The sequence below is a fragment of the Polyodon spathula genome, chromosome 25 (genome assembly GCF_017654505.1).
Source record: "Polyodon spathula isolate WHYD16114869_AA chromosome 25, ASM1765450v1, whole genome shotgun sequence".
Lineage (NCBI taxonomy): Eukaryota > Metazoa > Chordata > Actinopteri > Acipenseriformes > Polyodontidae > Polyodon > Polyodon spathula.
The window spans coordinates 18,967,014-18,987,180 of record NC_054558.1 but is presented as its reverse complement, the minus strand read 5'-3'; the positions used below and the strand labels follow the sequence as shown (position 1 = coordinate 18,987,180).

Below are 20,167 nucleotides of genomic sequence, written 5' to 3'. Positions count from 1 at the left end.
CAATTGAACACAATAAAAAAACAACCTTGCAGCACACTACTAGTTAACACGTTGTGTGCAGGGTATCTCCTATTGTTATAGGAGAGGTTATCTTGTGCAGTTTTGGAGAAAGGAATGCCTGAGTACTAACTTATATTAAATCACAACAAACATTTTACTCAGAAACTACTATTAAAACATTTTTTTTTTAATCTACAAAACGGGATGACATCTAAACACAACATAAGACGTAATGGAATTTGACAAATTGTTAACAAGATATTTGGTTGATTTAATACATGCATTTTTATGCAAATCTCATACCTGTAACAAGGCCCAGTCCTCACTGATCAGCCACTCAGGGTTGTCTTGCCCAGCCTCAACAGCAGGTTTGACAAGCGAGGGTAGAGGTTTAGCGAAGGGAGCCTGCTGCTTGAGCGAAAAGTTCTTCTTCTGGTCTTTCCCCTCTCTGCGCGGCTTCAGGAAGCTGCCCTTGTCAAACAGCGAGCGCGGGGGGATGACAGTCTCTCCATGACGCTGCTTCTTCTTCCTACCTGCAGCTACCACAGAGACAGCAAATTACTGTGCTGCACCAGTGTGTGAGAGAGACAGGACCCTCCCAATGAGGAGGAACAGTTTCCACGTCAACATTCTGAACCGGCAGATGAAGCCCCACCCATAAAGGTATACTATACTGCAAGAATGACTTTTGTCTTTCTATCTTTTGTACTATGAAGGCAGCTATCCATGTGCTGTGCATTTGGACCAATTTGCTCATCTACTTTGTGTGTCCACACATATCCCTGTTTGCAGAACTAAACCCATACCTGATGGATCCATCTTAAGCCGCTTGTGTTCCTTCCTCACGTAAACAGGCGGCAGCTTTGATTCAGGCATGGGAGTGCTGTCATACATGAGACAGATCACAGAGTCGATGTAGACGTCATTGTCATCTTGAGGGGGTGTTGGTGGGGTCCACAGCTACACAGACAAAACACATTGTGTGAACCAATTACAACAAAAAAATCTATTTAAATAGAATCAAAATGGTTTGCAAAATATACCTTTCAAAAGAAAGAAAAAACTATAAATCAAGTTACCGGCATTATTTCCGTCTGTCCGTCTGGACCATCATAGACATATTCCTAAAAAAAATAATTGTTGACAAAACATTCTTTAAAAAAAAAAAAAAAAAAAAGTTCAAGTGAAAAACATCTAGATATTGTATTAGGGTACTATTAATCGTATTGTAAATAACTGGAAAATTACATATGCCTTCCTATCGATAGAAGAAGTCGCTTCTCCGCTTGCGATCTTTGTCATAATTCCATCAAGTTAAACATAAATTTCTAAATCTTTTTTATACAAAAGATTAAAAAAAAAAAGATATTGGACGCCGCAGACAGATCGCAAAAAGAAACACTTTACAGGTTTGTGTGCATTCCATTATCAGATGAAATCACAGAACTATTTTATGTGAGAGATTAACTCTTCAAGTACCATGTTGTAGGCGTCTTCACGAGTGTAAGTAAAGAGATCTTCCTCCTCCTCCAGCATCATTCTCTCCTCGTCTTCGGTCTTCAGTTTCTTCAACTGCTGCACCTCCCACCCCTTCTTAGCACCAATCACCTTCTCCTACAATTAGAACCATTACCCATCAGAGCAGGTCCGAGTGTAAAGATTAGCAATTACAACTTTAACATGAGGCACTCTCATCTTTATATTATAAATGAGCCACTTGCATTCCAGCTAAATAAATGCAACCAAATATTTTGTTGTCTATTTTATGTGGGGGAAAAAGGTGTTGTCAGTTCTTACCAAAGCTTTCCTTTCTTCCTCTTCAGTGCTGGACATGTGAACAAACTCCAGGTAATGTAAAGCATATTTCTCAATTGGAGTAAGCTGTAGAAAGACACATATTAAAAAGAATGGACAATTCAGATAACCACACTTTCAGCTACATATAACAAGCTGTTTAACAAGCATTACTTTGACATGCACATCTAAGAAATGTCTGGTATACAACTAGTGTCTTTAGGATACCAGTACATGCATAGCTAAATCACTAGCATGTTAGTTTGGTTAAGGCAGGTTTAACCTTACCTGTTCTACAACTGCTACCAGTTCCTCCAAGCAAGAAGGTTCGTCTTCATACTTCACATCTCCTTCCACACCCACATCTTCTTCACTTAATTCTGCAGCAGCGTCTTCTTCAGATTTTATAGGAGCCCCTTCCTCGCCAATGCTGTTTAATGCCTGTATGTATGGCCGTGCTACTCTGGGAGAGATGGTTTCTGCTGGAGATGGGTCCTGATGGAGCACCACAAACTCTTCCACTTTTTCTCCAGACCCAGACTCCACTTCAAACAGGTCCTGGATTGTTCGCTAAAAAAAAAAAAAAAAAAAAATGTAATTGGCTTGGGAATTACTAGGATAAAAATGACCAATTTCAATATTAAAATGGTTTGCAGCACTTCATTACAACATTTGAAATTGATTCCGAAGTCTGTTGGCTCACATACAAGGCTTAAAGGGAATGCAAGCCCAATAAAGATGATATGCAAGCGATTTATTCTTTCCCCAGACAATGCCAGGACACTACACTGCATTTGAAGCACCTGGAGTAAGGAAGGGGATTGATGGAATGCCAGCAGAAAGCATTGCTCAAGAATGCCAAAAAAACATTTTGAAAACAGCAGGTTGACACTTTGGTACTGTTACATGGCTCTACCAATTCGCTTTTAAACTGTTACATACCTGCGTTAAAAAGGCCAAGGTGTAGTCAGTCCCCTGGGCAGCCACCTCTCTGATCAGATCCTTGGTTCCATTCTTCAGAAGCTTCTCTTCAATAGAGTTACCACTTCCAAGCCTGTAGTGAAGGGGGACAGCCATTAGGCTTGAAAGAGACAATCATGCTGCTGTGTTGTACATCTGTTCTTTTGTCCAGACCATTTATTTCAATGCTTTGGGACAAGCTCAAATAATAAGTTATTGATTTTTGGCTTGGACATTTTAAATCACCCTATAGGTATCAGTTGCTTCCAAGTTACTGGTGTTTTGATTACCTGTATATATGGATATCCTTGGACCTGCCGATCCTGTCACACCATTCTTGAGTCTTGGCATCCATGCTGGGGTTCAGGTCAGTGTCATAAAACACAACAGTGTCTGCATCCAGGACACTGCCCACCACAGAACCACACCGGTTTGAGAGAATGGTGCAAAATATCTGCTTGTTCCTGTTGAAATTCCTCATCTGTTCCTAAGTTTAAAAAGTATTTTCATTTGATGAAACACAGACACGAAAAGCACCTCCCCCCCACCCCCCTACCCCACCCCCCACCCCCCCCCCCAACCCCCCCACCCCCACCCCCCCCCCCCCCCCTCCCCCCAAAAAAAGTTAGAAGTAAAAAGAACCATTGTCTGCCACCAAACATGAAAAAAAAGGACAAAAGCTCAGGCTATTGTAACACGATACAAATATAACCAAAAGCAATGCGTCTTAATCAACGTACGACCATAGCGAGACTTCACAGATGTTTTAATTGCCTGGATTACCAACAATTTTAGCAATTTCTGCCAATGGTCCCTTGCGCTGGGTCTTACAATCTAATTAATTCACGTCTGTTGGCTCACATATAGGCCCCAAAAGGAATACAAGTCCAGTCAGGGAGGGAGGAAAGCCTTTAAATCTATCCCTGTATAATGCCAGGGCACCACACTATATCTGAGGCCCCTGGAGTTAGCAAAGGGAATACTTTTTGGATTAGCTTTACCGGAAGCTGAGATGAATTACCTGCCGCTGCTCAGCTGGGGTTTTCTCGTTAATCCTCACATAGGTAAGCTGGTGATAGTCCAAGAACTTCTCTAGGATGTCAAGCATTATCACCATCTGTGTGAAAATCAGCACTCTATGACCTTCCGATTTCAGCTTGTGTAGCAGAACTGCCAAGGCCTCTAGCTTCCCTGAAGGAAACAATATAAAAATCACAAGTGACAGAAACAACAATGCATTTTTGTGCTCAAAACTTAAACGGAACACTGCTCCCTAAAATTCAAGATTCACAGAAAACGCTGCACAACTGTTACACAAGAATAGATCACAAAATTGCTAAAGTCAAGTCAGCAGCGGTCCAATTATACAGCAATCCGATGAGAAGAGGCAATCATTCAGTATAATAATTATTTTGGCATATTGCTGGTTTTATCTTATAAGAGTTACAGAACAAATCAGGTGGACATTGGCTATAAAACACAGACAGACCTGAGTCCATTTGTAACAGTCGAAGATCAGGAAACTCTACAAGGTGGTTTGCAGTAGGGCTCCTCAGCTGCTTTGTGTGCGGAGCCATTTCTTGGTGGAACTTGTGTCTGAACATCTTCAGTGCGAGACTGTACTGAGGGGGAGGATTTGCAGAGTAAAGCTGTGGGGCAGGCGCTACAGCAGCCGGAACTACACAGACAAACCTGAAAGGAAAGAAGAGACATCATTAACTATTTCAGTACAGAAATAACTTTACAGGTGGAGTCATCTGCAGCGTTGAATGATTTAAAAGACGAATGGCAGTACATCCAAGAGAGCACGTCTTGCTCTGGTTTAGTTTATTCCCCCAAATTCTTCAGTCAGGTTTTACTTTTCAAGAAGCCTTTCTTACAAAACAAAATGTAAAGAATGATGTAAAATATTTTGTAATTTACCTTTTTTATGCAAATGATAAGAACACACAAAGTCCTAAAATTTGAGAACGTGTTCCAGTGACGGTTTCAATGACAAAACGTACGCACCGCTCTGCCATGTCCTGAAGGGCTTCTCGTCTCTGCTCTGAAGTGAATATAGCTTCTTGCAGGTGAGAAACAAACGCACTCGCTTGCTGGAGACTCAGGCAGTTGGCCCTGCCAATCCACCTCCAAGAGTTATTGGACACAGTGGCAGGTTTGGGTGCAGGGTCTTTGTTCAACACAGAGCAGACTTCCAGGAGATCTGCCCCATAGAACACAGATCGAGTGCATCTCCTCTCGTTTGCAGAAAACACCCTGTCTAGCCGTTCCTTAACAAGCCGGTTCCTTGCTTCTGAGGCCTCCTACAAGAAGACACAAACATTTTTAAAAAGCAGTGCTCTCAATTAGTTCAAACGTGTGGACAGACATCCTGAACTCGTGGAGATCAGCAGTACCTGGGTTGTGGTTCCTGCAGCAGCAACCGCTTTCACACTTGCAGTCTGGTCTCCCGCAGCTGTGCTTGGAACAGCAGCCCTCACAACGACGGCTGGGGCTTTAAAGGAAACAGGGATAAGATTGCTGGGAAACTATACTGTACCTGAAAAGCACTGGAGTAAGGAAAGGGAATTTGTATGGGTGACAACTAGAATTTCTTTTTTTTTTTTTTTTATTTGCGAACAGTAAACAGTAAATCCTGAGACAGTGCAGCTGTGAACCAAATAAGCCAGAACTCCAGTGTTCTGCCTCTATCACGGAAACTTCACGCAACTTCAGCTAGGCAGTCATGCTAGTTCTATCATTAATGAATGCTGTCTTGCGTCACTTACCCTTGCCTTGCACTGCTGTGGTCGAGGGTGCAGTGGCGGTCTGTGCTTGTTGGCTCGGCGCAGTCACAGCATTCTGCACAGGCTGGGTCTGAGATACCGTCTGCATTACAACAGAGCCCTGAGGTCTTAGGATCTGCTGGCCAGGTGCTGACACGATCTGCAGAATATTGCCTGCATGATATGCATAAAAAGCAAACCAAAAAAAGGTACTTCGATAAGAGTTTCAAAGCTACACATTTTATTTAAACTTTCCTCTAGCTAAATCCTATGTTACTTCTATAATTTTCTATGTTTTATATTCAGATTAACCCTTATACTGAAATAAGTTACACATAAATATATGTAAGTCTGGACTGCTGTGTTGAATAGAGTTCTCTTTCATCTTCTTAAGACCACTAACATTCTGCAAAAAACAAACAAAAAACTGCACACTACAGATGTATTCTGTAAAAAGTAATAACATTTTTAAGTCTCAATAATAATTTGGCCAAAGAGAACAGCAAAAGGTTAAAGAAAAGAAAATATGTTGTTTTGCTTGTACATTACCGAGTGTACCTTGTAGCTGCAAGGGCTGGCCAGTTGTAAGCTGCCGCAGCTGGCTGGGGGACAACGTAAATTTGTTGCCCTGGAACTGCAAAGTAACGGGTGTCTCGGGCTGGGTGATTCTACTTTGGCTGCCAGTAATAGAGGCGAGCTGAGCAATCTTCACAACCTCTCCACCTTCAACAAAGTGAAACGGCACAAAGTAGAGTGTTAAAACATACTTTTTCTAAAGAGCACAGAAAAACACATTTAGTAGCTTTTGTTAGTAAACAGGTGAGACAGTGATTTTCATGCAAGATTTAACAGAGAGTTATTAGGACCAGCAATTTTTGTTTTCATAAAACAATACTCCCGAACAAACGTGAAGCTTGAATTATTTTGTCTTTTCAAAAGGGTACACCAAATATGTTAAATTAAAAGTTGAAAAAAAAGGAAAATAATTTGAAATCTTATTTCAAACAGCCTTTTCATATATGTACTATGCCATACATTTTTTAATTAATACTTATAATGCGTTGTGTCAATTTACCACTCCATAAAAAGTATCAAGGTCCTACATCAAGCAGCATTATAGGAAATGAACTGCACATTTAGATTTGCAAACACATGACAAATCTGTTAAGAATTAAGACGTTAGGAAACATTCAGCTTCTGTAAAGGCAGTGTCTGGTCCTTGGAGGGAAATGTCATCAGGGCAGGGCTTGGTATGCTAGTCAGTGCACATGTAGAAGGGTTGCCATGGAACAGATCATCCCGTTTAAAGAAAATAAGGCACAGCAGCTCTGGGTTCAGTATTTCTCCTAGCAGCCGTGCCACATGGTTGATTTTAAAGCAAGTGGGTTAGTACCATAAGGGAGGAAAAAAAAGGGATAAGACGTAATCTTGGTCTGAAGACAGTCCTGGCAGTGACAGAACACTCATGCAGATCAGACAGAGGAAGACAGAAACAGGGACACAGAGGCCAACACGGGATGCTGCTAAGGTGCCCTCACTTTCAATTGCTAAACAATGGTGTCTGTTTTCACCGATTATAATAAATATTATTTGGTTTGGCTGCACTCCTACTTACAGGATAATCACATCTGGTCCATGTGTGGTTAAGAATCACATGGGACAGCAGGCCTTAACGGTGAAGGTACTCTTCCAGAACCAGTGACAAGGGAAAAGTTAAACCGTTTTGTCATATTTCTGCACTAATCCAGTAAAACAACTGTCTTATTGAAACATAGGTAAGTATATAAGGTAAAAAAAATATAGAACTTCTCAATATAAGTTTAGAAGTTTAGCAGTTCTCATCCAGAACAATTATATCACCACCTTGATGCAAGTCACACAATTTAGCAGCATCCGACAGAGTCACCCCATAATTTAAACGTTTGTTTTGTGGCAGAAGTGGAAGGAAAGGTGGAAGGGGAGGCCACTTACTAGGCAGCCGTGCCTGGGCCTGGGAGGTAAGCACCAGCCTCTGAGGCAGCACGCTCTGCTGCATGGTATGGGCTGGGGCCTGTGGCGTGACCTGAGCTGGCCTAGAAACTGGCACAGGTGCAGTCTGGCCTAGCTGGGGCAGAGCGCCCCCTGCAGGGCTGCTCAGAGCCTTGCTCACTGTGCTAGTCGAGGAGGTAGTGCCACCGCTGACGGAGGCTGCTGATGTAACCGTTTGCTGTCCTGGAGTGGGAGGAGTGCTGACTGATGATGCAGTGGTAGTAGTAGTAGTGGTCAGGGTTGTCTGAAACGGCGTCCCTGCTGCTGCAAAGGACAAGGTTTGGGGTTTGCTTGCTGTTAGTTGTGTGCAGAGTAATCATCCACCAAGTAAGGTTCACTAGGAGTAAAGCAGCTTCTTTTGGTAGCTTTTTTCTTTCACCTCTTTGTTAATAGGCATCAGGAATATACTGTAGCCACATTTAAGAAGGATGGAAATAAAAAAAAAAAAAAAAAAAACATGACTGCATTTAAGTTTCAGCCATCTAGTTTTGCTTTTGATTTTAAAATTGTACCCAAAATGTAAAAATCAAACAATACAATTTTAAAAAGGTAGCATCAACACAAACTGCTATGCAATCCAAATGTTATTTCTATCCCACCAGTAAATCCAATTAAACAATTTACCTATTTTCAAAAAGCACAAATTATGTTTGGGAATGGATATTTAAAATCCACATGAATTGGAACAGGCTGATGAACTATAATGTTTCTGCACACCGCATCATCCATTCCATGGTTTTTTATTCAGGAAAACACACACATTTTTTTTTTTTTAGAGTGACTGAATGGTACAAATATTGGACATGGCCATCCAATACGGTCCCTGAAACGAAGTGTAACTAAACAGCTGTGCGTTCTTACCCTGTGTGGCTGGGACTGTGGCGACAGGAGATTTCCCCCGCACCTGACCCTGCTGGGGCACCGTAGCTGTGGTGGTGGTGGGTGTGCGCTGGGGCTGGGAACCAGGAAATGCAACAGTCCTGCCCTCAGGTTTCTGACCGTACTGCACTGGCTCAAACAACCTGCCACAAATGGGTTACAATAAGAAATCAGAAAAGCCTTGTGCCATTTCCCCCACTTAAGAGATCTACAAACATGACATTATGTAGCTATGATAACTTTATGCTTAACTATTTAGCCACGAATAAAACATGCACTTTATTTCTTGAAATAGTTTAAGCTACTACGTAAATTTATAAGAATGGTACCATACAATGCTATTTCAGAAATCTTAAATTAGTTCATGGTTTTTAAGATGGTGCTGACAGTATCGATTGCTTAAAGATGGAAAGACATACCTGCTGGGCTTTAATTTCACTTGTTTGGGTCTGGCTGGAGGGTCAGGGGCGCTGTAGATTTCCTCAATCAACTTCCTGGTCACCTTCTGCTTTGGCAACACTTCATCAGCTTCATACCGTGTCAGCTTGTTTTCATTTCCGATCAGGTCAAATATGGACATGTCCACATTCTGCATGCAAAAACAAACACATGGCCTGTGAATCGAAACTGCAGCCCGGGTCACGGTATGATGAAACATTCATTTATCATTATGTCAAAGCAATGCTATAAATATCAAAGAACAAAAAAAACATAACCACAGTCCAGTTACAAGACTTTATATATCCATTCTGCTTTTTGCTTTCCCTTCTTGATAATCATATATTATTGACTGTAAGTGAACACATTCACACACCTTCCAAGGATCATATTGTAGAGCTCCCAGTACTAAGGAGGGTGTTGTGTACTGCAGTGCAGCGGACACATAGGCAGACCGTGTGGTTCGAGGATGAACCAAGTCTGGGTGATTGCAGATCCTCTGAAGCTGCATCAAAACGTGAAGAACACTAACAAAGTGACCGGTCTTGAGGGCTTCTTGGGCTCTGGGGAAGGAGACAGTGAAGAAAATGACATTTACTTTTATAAAACCCTGACCAGGCTCTGCATAGCACAACAAAATAACAAGTTTTTCTTTCCTCACCGGGTCTGAGTCATAACATCTTCGTACAGCATCTTCTGTCTGCTCGAGAGGCGACACTTCAGGATGTGCTCATATTTCTTTGGCAGCTGCTTCTCAACGTCTCTCTTCGAGCGCCTCAAAATGAAGGGCTGAATCATCTGCAGTAGGAAGTGTCCCATTTAATATCAAAATAAATTCTAGGTACAAAATGACAATACACAGGTCCAGGGGTTAAAATGGTGCGGAACGGTGTTCCGCCTTTTCAGGATTCCGTTCCTGGCCTTCTGATTGAAAGTAGGATTCCGTTCCCCTTACAAGGGCAACCACTGTTCCACCCCAATTTAACCAGTGCACAGGTCCTGTTCAATTATACAGAGCAGAATCCTACAGAGTTCTAGTAAAGATACAACTGCAATGGCACCATCACAATTTTAATGGTTTTGAATGTGCAAAATTGAATATTTTTAATATATATTTAATATATATATAAAATTCAGCAACTTACGTATAACTCCTACAACAGACAAATCAATCAAAACTGTTACGATGTATTAAAGTAACGTATGAACAGAACGGAAGAAAATAAAGGAAAGGTGCTCTCACACTGGGTTAGCTAGAAACTTGAACCCAAAACATCTTGAAGCCAGTGGAGAAAAATAGAATGTCAAAGCCATCTGCTTGCATGCCCTTCAAAAAAGAGCAGCTTTGATCAGACTTCAAACATATCGGCTATTCCCCAGACCACATACCCTGTGCAACCGGATAACAAGCTTGTGGCAGTACTCTTGGTTTTCGTCTGTCCCTGCCTTGACTGGGAAGTCTAGGTACTGTCTTGTAATTCCAGGTAAGAGGAAATGTATCATGGTCCACAGCTCCTTCAAAGTGTTCTGGAGAGGGGTGTTGATCAATAGCAGCCTCTGCTGACTGAAGAACAATGCATCAAAATTTAATTGGGTTGTTTTAATACATTTCAAAAGTGGCTTCCACCCTCCCACACATTTTTAAATAGACTAAATTTCAGTCCCAACGATTCTGTAACTTTAATTCGAATTATTCAACTGTTTTATTTATTCTACAGGATTTCTTTTTTTCTTGGCTGTCTGCTATCTACCTTGTACATATATGTAAGTTTAAAACCTCATGACGAATAATATAATACACTGAGAAACAGTAAGCTTTAAAAAAGAAAAAGTATGAACCTTTTTAAAGTAAGGATTGCTTCCCAGTGTTTTTCTGTCATGTTCTTGAGAAGCTGGATTTCATCCAGTACCAGGTACTTCCACCTCTTCCTCAGAAAGTCCTTGTGATCCTTCAGCAGCAGTTTGTAGGAAGTCAAACACACGTGGAAGCCGTTTGACTCGGACCACATCTAGAGAAAAAAAACAGTAAGATTCAGGTTGTGAAGAGAAGGATATTTTACGGTCAAATTGTTATACAGAAAAGCAAAATATATTTGGAATGCAGATTAATTTCCTATTTTGATTTACCCTTCTTTTTAATCTTCGCTCTTTTTTGTTGCCTAGATACAGCAGAATTTTCAAACCCGGGCACCAGCGCTTAATTTCCATCTCCCAGCTCAGAATTTGACATGTCCGCACCACAACCAGGTGTGGACCCCAGTTCCCTAAAAGAAAAGTGAAGATCAAAAAGTAAGCCTTTCAAATCTGCAAAATCCAATAAAGCAATCAAAACTCCATTCACAAACATCATGCCATATATTAATTGTTGGTTGCGCACCATGGAACATTTAAGCACAGGGCTAATCATGTTTACCTTCTTTACAAGCCAAGTGTGCCAGGAACGCCGCTGATTGAACAGTCTTGCCCAAGCCGGTTTCATCTGCCAGGATACCATTCAGGTGTTTCTTATAGAGGCTCGCCAGCCAGTCCACACCAATCTGTTGGTATTCCCGGAGGTTGCCATGCAGGAGAAACGGTGCCGTGTTCCGAAACTGCAACACAAAATAAACGGTACGAAATATAAAATTCTACGCAATTTGTTTGCTTTGGGTTCCGTCTAAATATCGTGCAAACAAATCAAAGCAAGTACAGTACAAGATGCAGTGTTAAAGTTTCTATGCATTAAGACTTACGGACACAACAGAAAACAAAACATACCACAGCGGTGGTCCTCGCGCTTCCCTTGGGCAGGATAAGTTCTGCAGCAGCAGCCACTTCAGCAATGTCTTTCCTAGGTTTCTGCCCATCAGTCAGAGGAGCTTTTGAGCTTTCTGGGCCTCTGTGCTCCTCGATGCTGAGCAGCGAGTCTATGAGGATCTCTTCATTGTGACTCTCAAACGGAGACTCTTCCATTTCTAAGAAGGGAAACATGTCTTGAACTGAAGAGCTTTTCTACAACGCATAGCAACAAACATGTAGGACCTATCCATTTGAGAAGACCATACATAACTATATGATCATTCTAAAAACATCAGGTGGAACACTGGTTGTTTAACAAGCTACTGGATCATCACTTTAGTGAAAAGAGTTTATTTTATTTTTTTTTATATTATCTCAACTATAAAACAATTCTTGACATTCTCGCAAGTCTTTATTCAGATGACTATTACTGGAGCACTTTACAAGAGGAATAAACCAAGCACCATACAGGCAGGCGTCTTGACAAATACACACCTTCATCTCTGTCTTCATCTTCACTGTGAGAACTAGGGTGAGGCCACTCAAAGTTTTCTACATAGGCACCAGCATACTGTTCCACCAAGGTGTCCAAAGACATCTTGGCTGAAGTGTGAAAAATCATGCAATTAAAATTAAAAATAATTTCTATACCAGTCAATCAAAATTCCTTTTCACCAGACAATGGCCTTAATGAGTTAATCACTGCACTGAAACATTCAAAATGAATATGCACATGTAAATCTTGGTCAAAACAGTCTGGGTAAGAGTAACCCAAAGGTTTAGCAAAGCTTCTTGGCTGTTATATGCAGAATCACCAAACACACAAGGATTTTTAGCCATTTCCAGTCCTATTTATGTATTTAGATGAGCACACTTTATGAGTTGTCTTGGTTTCAGCTGCTAATAAACTCCTGATCCTCTTCTGGACAAAATGTCCAATGGAAGACTTGTTATGACCACCTACCTTCTTTATCCAGCTCTGCCAACTCGTTCTTATGATCAGCAGGTCCTTCAACAGCTTCCTGCTCTTCTAAAGTGCTCTCCTCATCCTCAACTAAAAAAGAAAATAAACACACAGAGTGACTAATACAGAAGAGTAAAGTGCTTCAAGATGCTCCTGAGGAATCGGACTTCAATGACTAAAGTTACCTCCGGAGTTGCAGTCACTACTGCAACACCTGCACTGCAATAGGGAGTCAAATTTCCAACCTTGGTAAATATATGGAGTTGGGAGTTTCATTAGGTGAAGTACAAATGCATTTTTATACTGAGGACAAACTTTATGAAATGGTTTCCTCTGTTTATTGTCCAGGAACTTTATTAAAGACTGCATAGCTATTTGATCCATTCAAGGTTTATCAGCCATAGTGCACAGGCTACATACTCAAGTATTTTAATTAATAATAAAATTTGACATTCAAACAGCTTTGCAATGCAGAGATGGGTAGCATTATACAGGTAGTCTATTAAAATTAAACTAAATTACCTTCTTGAACTACTGATGTGCTTGCTTTTCGTTTTCTTCCAGCAGGGGATAACTCTGAGATGCTCTCTTTTTCTGATTTAACTCCAGTTTCCTGAATAGGTTTGGCTTCTTTTCCTGAAACAATCAACAATTTAAAAAAACCTTTTAGTTAATGTAAACTACTATATATATATATATATATATATATATATATATATATATATATATATATATATATATATATATATATATATATATACACACACACACACACACACACACACACACACACTCTGTCTCTATGAGCAATTTTTATAAACTCCACAAGATTCCATACATTTTAGCAATGAAGGAAAAACTATTGTTTGGTGTAGAACAGCACAACTAGTGAATATTTAAGACTGCTGAGTTTGAGAATTTGTAAAGGTTTACATATGGCTTGTAATCTTGTATTAACCCTTCACACACACCTTCTTTGGGTGCTATATGTAGGCTTAATGCTTTTCTTCTTTTCTCATGGACCTCAATCTGTAGTTTGACTTCAACAACCTTAAATAAAAAAATAATAATTAAACAAACTTAACATAAAAAAAGACCACAGAGTTTTCCTTTCTTCATCATTTCTTAGGTCCCAAAAATGTGATAAGTTTACCTGTTCAATATTAGCCCAGAAATACTCCACTTCTTTTGCAATGGCGCATGCAATACGCCGGAGTCTGGCTTCTTCCTCTACCTTCTCCTTTTCTTCTATCTGTCTTTGTTCATCACGGTAACGCGCACAGGTCCTCACAAGCTAAAATAGATTAATGCAAACGTAGCTGTAATTGAGCCGATAATTATAAATGAAAATGCAAATATGAAATGCTACAATTCCACTCCGCACGCTGTATCAGAAATGTCTTTCTAGCAATGTTGCCAGGACATCTTTATTGGTTTTACTGATGGTCTACCTTCTTAGCAGCAGCCATCTTCCACCTCCTCTCCTGGGAAAAGTCGGCTGCCATCCACTGCATCTCCTCCAGAAGGTAATCCCAGTGAGATTTGGGCCGCGGGGCGTCCTGCAGTTTGGGCAGTCTGCTCATTGACCATAGGCCCTCTTTGCGCAGTTCAGCTATCCTCTGGTGGACCTGGTTTTCCTGCAATAAATAAATATTGCAAATGCACACAAGAAGTGTTTTTAATAGAGATGCAAATACTGCAGAGCCTCAAAGTTTATCTGAAAAATAAAATAGCACATAATGGAAATTAAGTAAGTTACGTCAACATTTCAAGAATTTCATTTTCACTGTTGATGGTGTCATAGAAACAGTGGATTAGTTTGCTTTCTTCTCTTTAAGGAGCACATGACTAAAATGCAGTGTTACACAAGCATATAAAACCCCTTTATGTTAAAGCAAGTTGGAAGAACAGTTTCATTGTCTCAAGTATAACGCTGGCGCAGGTCACTGCACTTTTAGTAAGGTCACAGTTTAGTAAGACACAAGCTTGTTACCTGTTCACTGTAAAACCTCAAATGGGTGAAGCTACTAGGCAGTATGAGTCTTATTTCCATTCCTGTACTTCATCAATATATGCTTGCTTACCAGTTTAGCTTGCTCTGCTTGCTTGTCTTGAGAACCGTCTTGTGCACCCCCCTGAACCAGGCTAGACATTTTCGGCACTGATGAAACTGTCAATTTGGACTGAGAGATTGGAGAGAGAGGTTTGCTGGATCCTGGGGAGGTTCTGTGTGTCAGTGTTGAGTAGGTTGTAGAAGGCAACACTGTTCCTGCAATGGGTGCTGGTGAAAGTGAAGAAGTAGGTATAGAATTGACCATCAGCCTCTGACAGGCTGGGGAAGAATCAGCACCAGGTCGCACCAGAGCTACAGTCTAAGAGGGGGTGGGGAAAAAAAAAAAATTTTTTTTAGATCAGATCAACTTTTCAAAATATTACATATTTAAAATGTCTAATATTTAGAATGCATTCGGCATATGCATTTGAAATATTCTAGTACAGGGCTACATTTAAGAAGAAACAGTTAAAGTACATGTTCCAATGATATACAGAAATAGATATGGTTTATATAAATACATGTGTGATCTTATTACCGCTTGCACTTGCTGTAGCTGGGTCTGAGACTGTGGAAGCTGCTGTGCCGTCTGCATCTGAGTATGAAGTCCTGGCTGCATCTGTTGCTGGAGCTGAGCCTGGAGCTGCGTCTGAGGGGTGTTAGCAATGGATGCTGGTCCCAGCTGCTGTTTAACCTGGACCTGGAGAGGAGTCTGGGGCTGAGCCTGGGCTTCCACCAGCTGCTGCTGTGCCAACTGCAGCCCGGGAGGGAGTGCGTTCAGAGGCATGCTGGTCGGCTGCAGTCTGCTTGGCAACTGGGGCGGAGGGGTGTGGAGGCTGGCAGCATTCTGGACCGGAGGCCCCTTGGATGGATCATACTGCTGCTGGCTTTGCTTCTGACCTGCCATTTGAATGGTCTGAGGAGTTGGGGGCATCCCTCCTTTAACAAACAAATGATAGAAAAAAAAAGGGAAAATAAAACATGGACTATTTTCCTTCAGCAGCTTCACCACAGAGAAGGGTACAAGCTGACACACTAAAAACAGGCAGACACAGAAAGACTGCAGTCTTCCATGATTCTTCAGCACTATCGCAGCAGCGTCCTTCTATAAAATCGGGGTTAAGAGACGGTTTCAAAAGCACTTTACAAGGGACTAGTACCATGCCTTCCTGAACGTTTTTGTTGGTTAAAATTGATGTGCATGAAGAGCTGTGTTTTCTATTTCCGCTCTTGTCAAACAATCTTCTGAACAGTTCCATACTCATCACTGTAATAAGGATTTTATGAAAGCTCTACTGCCTTCTAAGCAGTGGCATAAAAAATTATCACCTCTACTTAACTACTGCTTCCTCTTCCTCCTGACCTCTGTATCTCATTCTCCCTTAACCATCACTCTTTCTCCATCTTATTCTGCTAAAAACCTAACCTCTCTTGACTCCCCCACCTCCTACCCTCAACACATCTCCTCCCTGTCACGCACTTTCTCACTAGTTATTTCACTCAACTCCTGGTCCAAGCTCTTGTACTCTCCAGATTGGACTAATGTAACTCTATCCTTACTGATCTCCCTGCATCAGCTATCCACCCCATTCAGCTCATTCAAAATTCTGCTGCTCATCTTGTTTTCTCCCAACCCCTCTGCCTTGCACTCTCCACTGGCTACCTATCTCTGCTCACATTCAAGACCCTTGTTCTTGCCTACCGCTCTCTTCACCACACTGCTCTCTCCTGCCTCCAATCCCTTGTGCCTCCCTACACCCGCTCTCCACTCCTCCTCTAGCGGCTGACTGGTCATGCCTTCCATCCACTCTCCATCCTCCCGTCCCCACTCCTTCTCTTCCCTAGCCCCTCTGTGGCGAAACCAGCTACTGGAGAACTTCAGTACTGCTCCGTCTCTCACTGCCTTCCGCTGCCTCCTCAAGACCCACCTGTTTGGAATGCACTTGTAGATCTCTTGATCTACCCTTCCTACTGTATACTGGACTTGCCTGACCTCAGCACAATGTTACTGGATGCGCTGCTATGCACTATTATGTTACTGTAGATAAAAATTGTCTTAATCCTAAATTGTTACTTCTTATATAATACTTTAATATTGTTTTTGCATTGTAATCTTGTATTGTCCTGTAACACCTGCAAGTTTCCTTGGATAAAGGCATCTACCAAATAAACTAATAATAGTATTAATACTAATAATAACAAAATTACACTGATTTTCTATTCAATTTGAAATTCCCAATTTAGAAGTTTCCTCCTCACTGCAACCCTCTGAAGATCAATGTGTGCGCTCCAATTCCGCTATGAAGCCAATCACCTCCTGCCAAAGTCTAAGTAGGGGGTCACTGAAGCACAATGAGGCAAACTAACCCACAGCTGATTTTCCTCCCTAACCCAGCATATAGGCCAATGCTCTAGTGGGACCACTCTCACATGACTTACCTTGCACTCCAGTGCTTTTACCTTGTGAGCCACTAGGGCACTGTCAAGCATTTCTGAAAAGCTAATTTAACATTTTAACTGTAGATTTTAAAAACTAGTTTTGTATGACTTGATCCTTCTTGTTAAAAATACATTTAATTAACAAAAAACAAACCAAAAAAACACCAATTAATTTACATGTTAGAATTGCATTGTTAGCATTTAAAAAAAAAATCATGCATAAACACAAAAAGTTGAATCTGTTTAAGACAACTGTAAATAAACTAAATGACATGATTAGAACATTCAGCACTGTTACATCATCACATTTGCAGCATGCAGTTGCAATCTCATTCCTGCTGGAAAATTGCATTTAAATCCTTTAGTTTGTTTTGCACAAAAACAGTTTGCAAAGCAGATGATACCAGCATAGCAGACACCCTTTTTTCACGTTGCATTGAAGCTGCGCATTTGTAAAGAGCTGCATACATATAAAAGCTTCCGAGGCAGAAACCTGCTAGATCCCTGTACTTCCGCACTAGCGCTCCGAACTTGAACAGATAGCCTTTTCTGAACAACCAGGCAACATCCCAATAATAACCTCACCAACTCACTACAAAATAACAAGAGTCTAAAAACGTACGCTATACAACAAACAATGGGATTAACCAAAGGAGTGATGGCACAACACAACACCAAATGATTAGAGAAACCCGTTGAGAATCTCTTTGCGCAATGGATGGAAAACCTGCTACGCGACCCTGGCTGAAATCATCCCTGGTCATGCACAACCTTGCTGATCACAAAAAAAAAACGAAACGGCCTGAAAACAACTCAAAATGGTGGCCCTTCTGAATGAGAGTTCAGCAGAAAATAAACAAATACATGGTATCTCTTAAAACAGGCTGCCATAGCTGCCTCCCTCCCAACCTTCTAACGTCTGCTCCCTTTCCGAAAACACTCACACCGCTCATGCGTTCTACTAATCTACCTCTTGCTAATTTTGAGATGCCTGTGATGCTGCATGGGATATGCAATACCCAAAAGTGGTATTGTGGCATACTTAAAAGTGGCCGTTCCAATTGATTCAGGGTTGAAATACTTCCAGCAGCATACACAGAACTGCCTTGCAGTAGCTCTCCTACCTTGCACTGTTGGCATAAGCTGCTGAAGAGGAACCCCAGGTGATCCTAAAGGTGCTATACCAGGATGCTGGAAAACCATCCCATGGCGACCAACTTCAATCCGGGGCCTCCTAGCCTGATCTGGGATTTAAAACACACAATACCCTGATAACGCAAACACTCGGCAAAAAGCAATGACCTTCTGCAAACCAGTCACTCCCTTCGCGGATTTACTTCTACAAGCGCTAGAAGAAGATGCCGACTTTCTAAAAGCAGAAGCAGTTTAGGAAAAAACACGGTGATCAAAAACCCTAGTCCTACCTGCTTGTGCTAAAGCCTGTTGTCTTTTAAAGGCTTCAATCTCCATGGAATTTGCAGTACCAGCCACTGGCGTACCCTGATGAGTCTGCTGCAGGATTTAAAAGACAGAGTAATTACACTGCTCTAAATAAACGAGGAACTTGATGAGACGGTCCTTTTCTCAGAATGGTGGGCCTACATAGGCAAAACATTTTTGTCAACAACCATATTTTTATCAATTAATAAAAGCATGTTTATATTACAGGAAGACAGCAGCAGTTTGTCTCATTATCAAATATATAAATGAATAAAATAAAAAATAATCTGAATATTGTATGAATCAATGCTGTCTTTGTAAAAGGCTTTGCTCCGTCGTAGCTGCGCTCCAGTTTCCAACAGCCTTACCTGAAACTGTTGCTGTGGTGAGGAAAAGGCAGCAGATACATTAGGAGGAAGCTGTGTTGCTATAGCAACAGGAGTACCAGCCTGACCATCTTTTCCTGTCACCATTTTTACCTGTAGAAAGTTTAGAGGAAAAGCTCTGAAAGACTTTAAACGTTTAACTGAAAAAAACCTCAAAAACTCAAAAAGGTGGTTTTGCAACAGTATACCCGGACCGACTTCCTACCTCATCGTTAATGACTTCCGATTGCTCCTCTTCCTCATCATCCTCCAGGTCCAGGTCGTTCTGCCGCAGGTACATGAAGAGCGGCCCGCAAGGCTTCTTCTTGAAAGCCAGGAAGTCCATCATGTTCCCTTGCAGGTGCTGCAGAAAAAACAGCTCGATCAGATGCTCCTTGAAGACGTCTTTCAGGCTCTCTGTGGCTATTCGGTGTTGCTCCAGGCACTGCTTCCTCAGCTGGGCAATCTCTTGAGTGGCAGGTGGGATCTCCACTTTCTTGGGCTGCTTCTTGACCGAGGCTGAGGCGCTGGTAGGGGTGAGCGGGGGGTTTGACAGTCCCTGCGGTGCGCTGGCACGGGACGGGCTGGAGGGAGGCAGAGGGGAGGCCATGCCGAAAGGAGCTGCCGATTCACCGACCCCAGTTAGCATCCCAGGGGGAGTCCTATCAAAACCCATGGCCCTGCCGAGCTGCTGCCCATGAAGCACCTGCTGCTGCTGCTGTTGCTGAATCAGCTGGCCCTGGATAATGCTGCTGATCTGAGGAGGCAAGCTGGATGTTGTGATGTGACCTGGGCTTCCCAGCGTCTGTATGGAGGCCCCGCTTGCTGCTGGACTCTGAGGCCCCAGGTGGTGAATGGTCCCGCCGGTCTGGGAGTGGGGTTGAGACAGCCTGCGTTCCCGCACAGACCCTGGGATGCCAGGAGAAGACAGCTGCACCTGTCCGGCCGAGCCCGACGCCAGCTGAGCCAGTCCTGACCCATCCTGGTACACAAAGTGGCCGCTGCTTGATGGACTGTTGAGGCTTATTTGCCTGACAAGCATGCTGGCATCCACAAATCCTCGAGTCGGGCTTTGACCACACATACTTAACCCAGTTGCAGGAGTACCAGCCCTTTGCACCCCATGCAAAGCCTGAACAGGTACTGGGCTGTGCTGGGTGGGGCTCTGCGGCTGAACTTGCTGTGGTAAGGGCGACGTGACTTGGATGTAAGAAGGAGAGCTGTGCTCAAACCTCCATTGCTGGGCGCTGTGCTGGAACCC

At 42.2% G+C, this 20,167-nt stretch overlaps 1 protein-coding gene and 2 non-coding genes across 3 annotated transcripts in view; all 3 read right to left on the bottom strand.

Moving 5' to 3' along the window:
* LOC121300253 (E1A-binding protein p400-like) overlaps positions 1 to 20,167 on the bottom strand; it is a gene marked incomplete at its 5' end in the record, with an annotated part of 28,554 nt that extends 8,387 nt beyond the window's left edge. The window contains 36 exons of the mRNA XM_041228752.1: positions 304 to 539; positions 807 to 960; positions 1,080 to 1,124; positions 1,480 to 1,614; positions 1,798 to 1,881; positions 2,083 to 2,364; positions 2,737 to 2,848; positions 3,045 to 3,241; positions 3,776 to 3,945; positions 4,244 to 4,446; positions 4,765 to 5,060; positions 5,154 to 5,251; positions 5,526 to 5,696; positions 6,081 to 6,245; positions 7,494 to 7,814; positions 8,412 to 8,572; positions 8,849 to 9,018; positions 9,244 to 9,430; positions 9,529 to 9,665; positions 10,257 to 10,431; positions 10,707 to 10,876; positions 10,995 to 11,131; positions 11,281 to 11,458; positions 11,625 to 11,821; positions 12,141 to 12,248; positions 12,610 to 12,699; positions 13,132 to 13,245; positions 13,581 to 13,659; positions 13,763 to 13,903; positions 14,061 to 14,246; positions 14,694 to 14,981; positions 15,201 to 15,601; positions 18,226 to 18,345; positions 18,526 to 18,613; positions 18,910 to 19,020; positions 19,133 to 20,167. Of these exons, the coding sequence (XP_041084686.1) occupies positions 304 to 539; positions 807 to 960; positions 1,080 to 1,124; positions 1,480 to 1,614; positions 1,798 to 1,881; positions 2,083 to 2,364; positions 2,737 to 2,848; positions 3,045 to 3,241; positions 3,776 to 3,945; positions 4,244 to 4,446; positions 4,765 to 5,060; positions 5,154 to 5,251; positions 5,526 to 5,696; positions 6,081 to 6,245; positions 7,494 to 7,814; positions 8,412 to 8,572; positions 8,849 to 9,018; positions 9,244 to 9,430; positions 9,529 to 9,665; positions 10,257 to 10,431; positions 10,707 to 10,876; positions 10,995 to 11,131; positions 11,281 to 11,458; positions 11,625 to 11,821; positions 12,141 to 12,248; positions 12,610 to 12,699; positions 13,132 to 13,245; positions 13,581 to 13,659; positions 13,763 to 13,903; positions 14,061 to 14,246; positions 14,694 to 14,981; positions 15,201 to 15,601; positions 18,226 to 18,345; positions 18,526 to 18,613; positions 18,910 to 19,020; positions 19,133 to 20,167 (6,942 nt within the window). The remainder of the gene's footprint in view (positions 1 to 303; positions 540 to 806; positions 961 to 1,079; positions 1,125 to 1,479; positions 1,615 to 1,797; positions 1,882 to 2,082; positions 2,365 to 2,736; positions 2,849 to 3,044; positions 3,242 to 3,775; positions 3,946 to 4,243; positions 4,447 to 4,764; positions 5,061 to 5,153; positions 5,252 to 5,525; positions 5,697 to 6,080; positions 6,246 to 7,493; positions 7,815 to 8,411; positions 8,573 to 8,848; positions 9,019 to 9,243; positions 9,431 to 9,528; positions 9,666 to 10,256; positions 10,432 to 10,706; positions 10,877 to 10,994; positions 11,132 to 11,280; positions 11,459 to 11,624; positions 11,822 to 12,140; positions 12,249 to 12,609; positions 12,700 to 13,131; positions 13,246 to 13,580; positions 13,660 to 13,762; positions 13,904 to 14,060; positions 14,247 to 14,693; positions 14,982 to 15,200; positions 15,602 to 18,225; positions 18,346 to 18,525; positions 18,614 to 18,909; positions 19,021 to 19,132) is intronic.
* LOC121300403 lies at positions 2,485 to 2,617 on the bottom strand. The gene has a single exon (XR_005947528.1). It is a non-coding gene; the product is annotated as a small nucleolar RNA SNORA49 (small nucleolar RNA).
* LOC121300402 lies at positions 3,603 to 3,735 on the bottom strand. Its single transcript, XR_005947527.1, has one exon. It is a non-coding gene; the product is annotated as a small nucleolar RNA SNORA49 (small nucleolar RNA).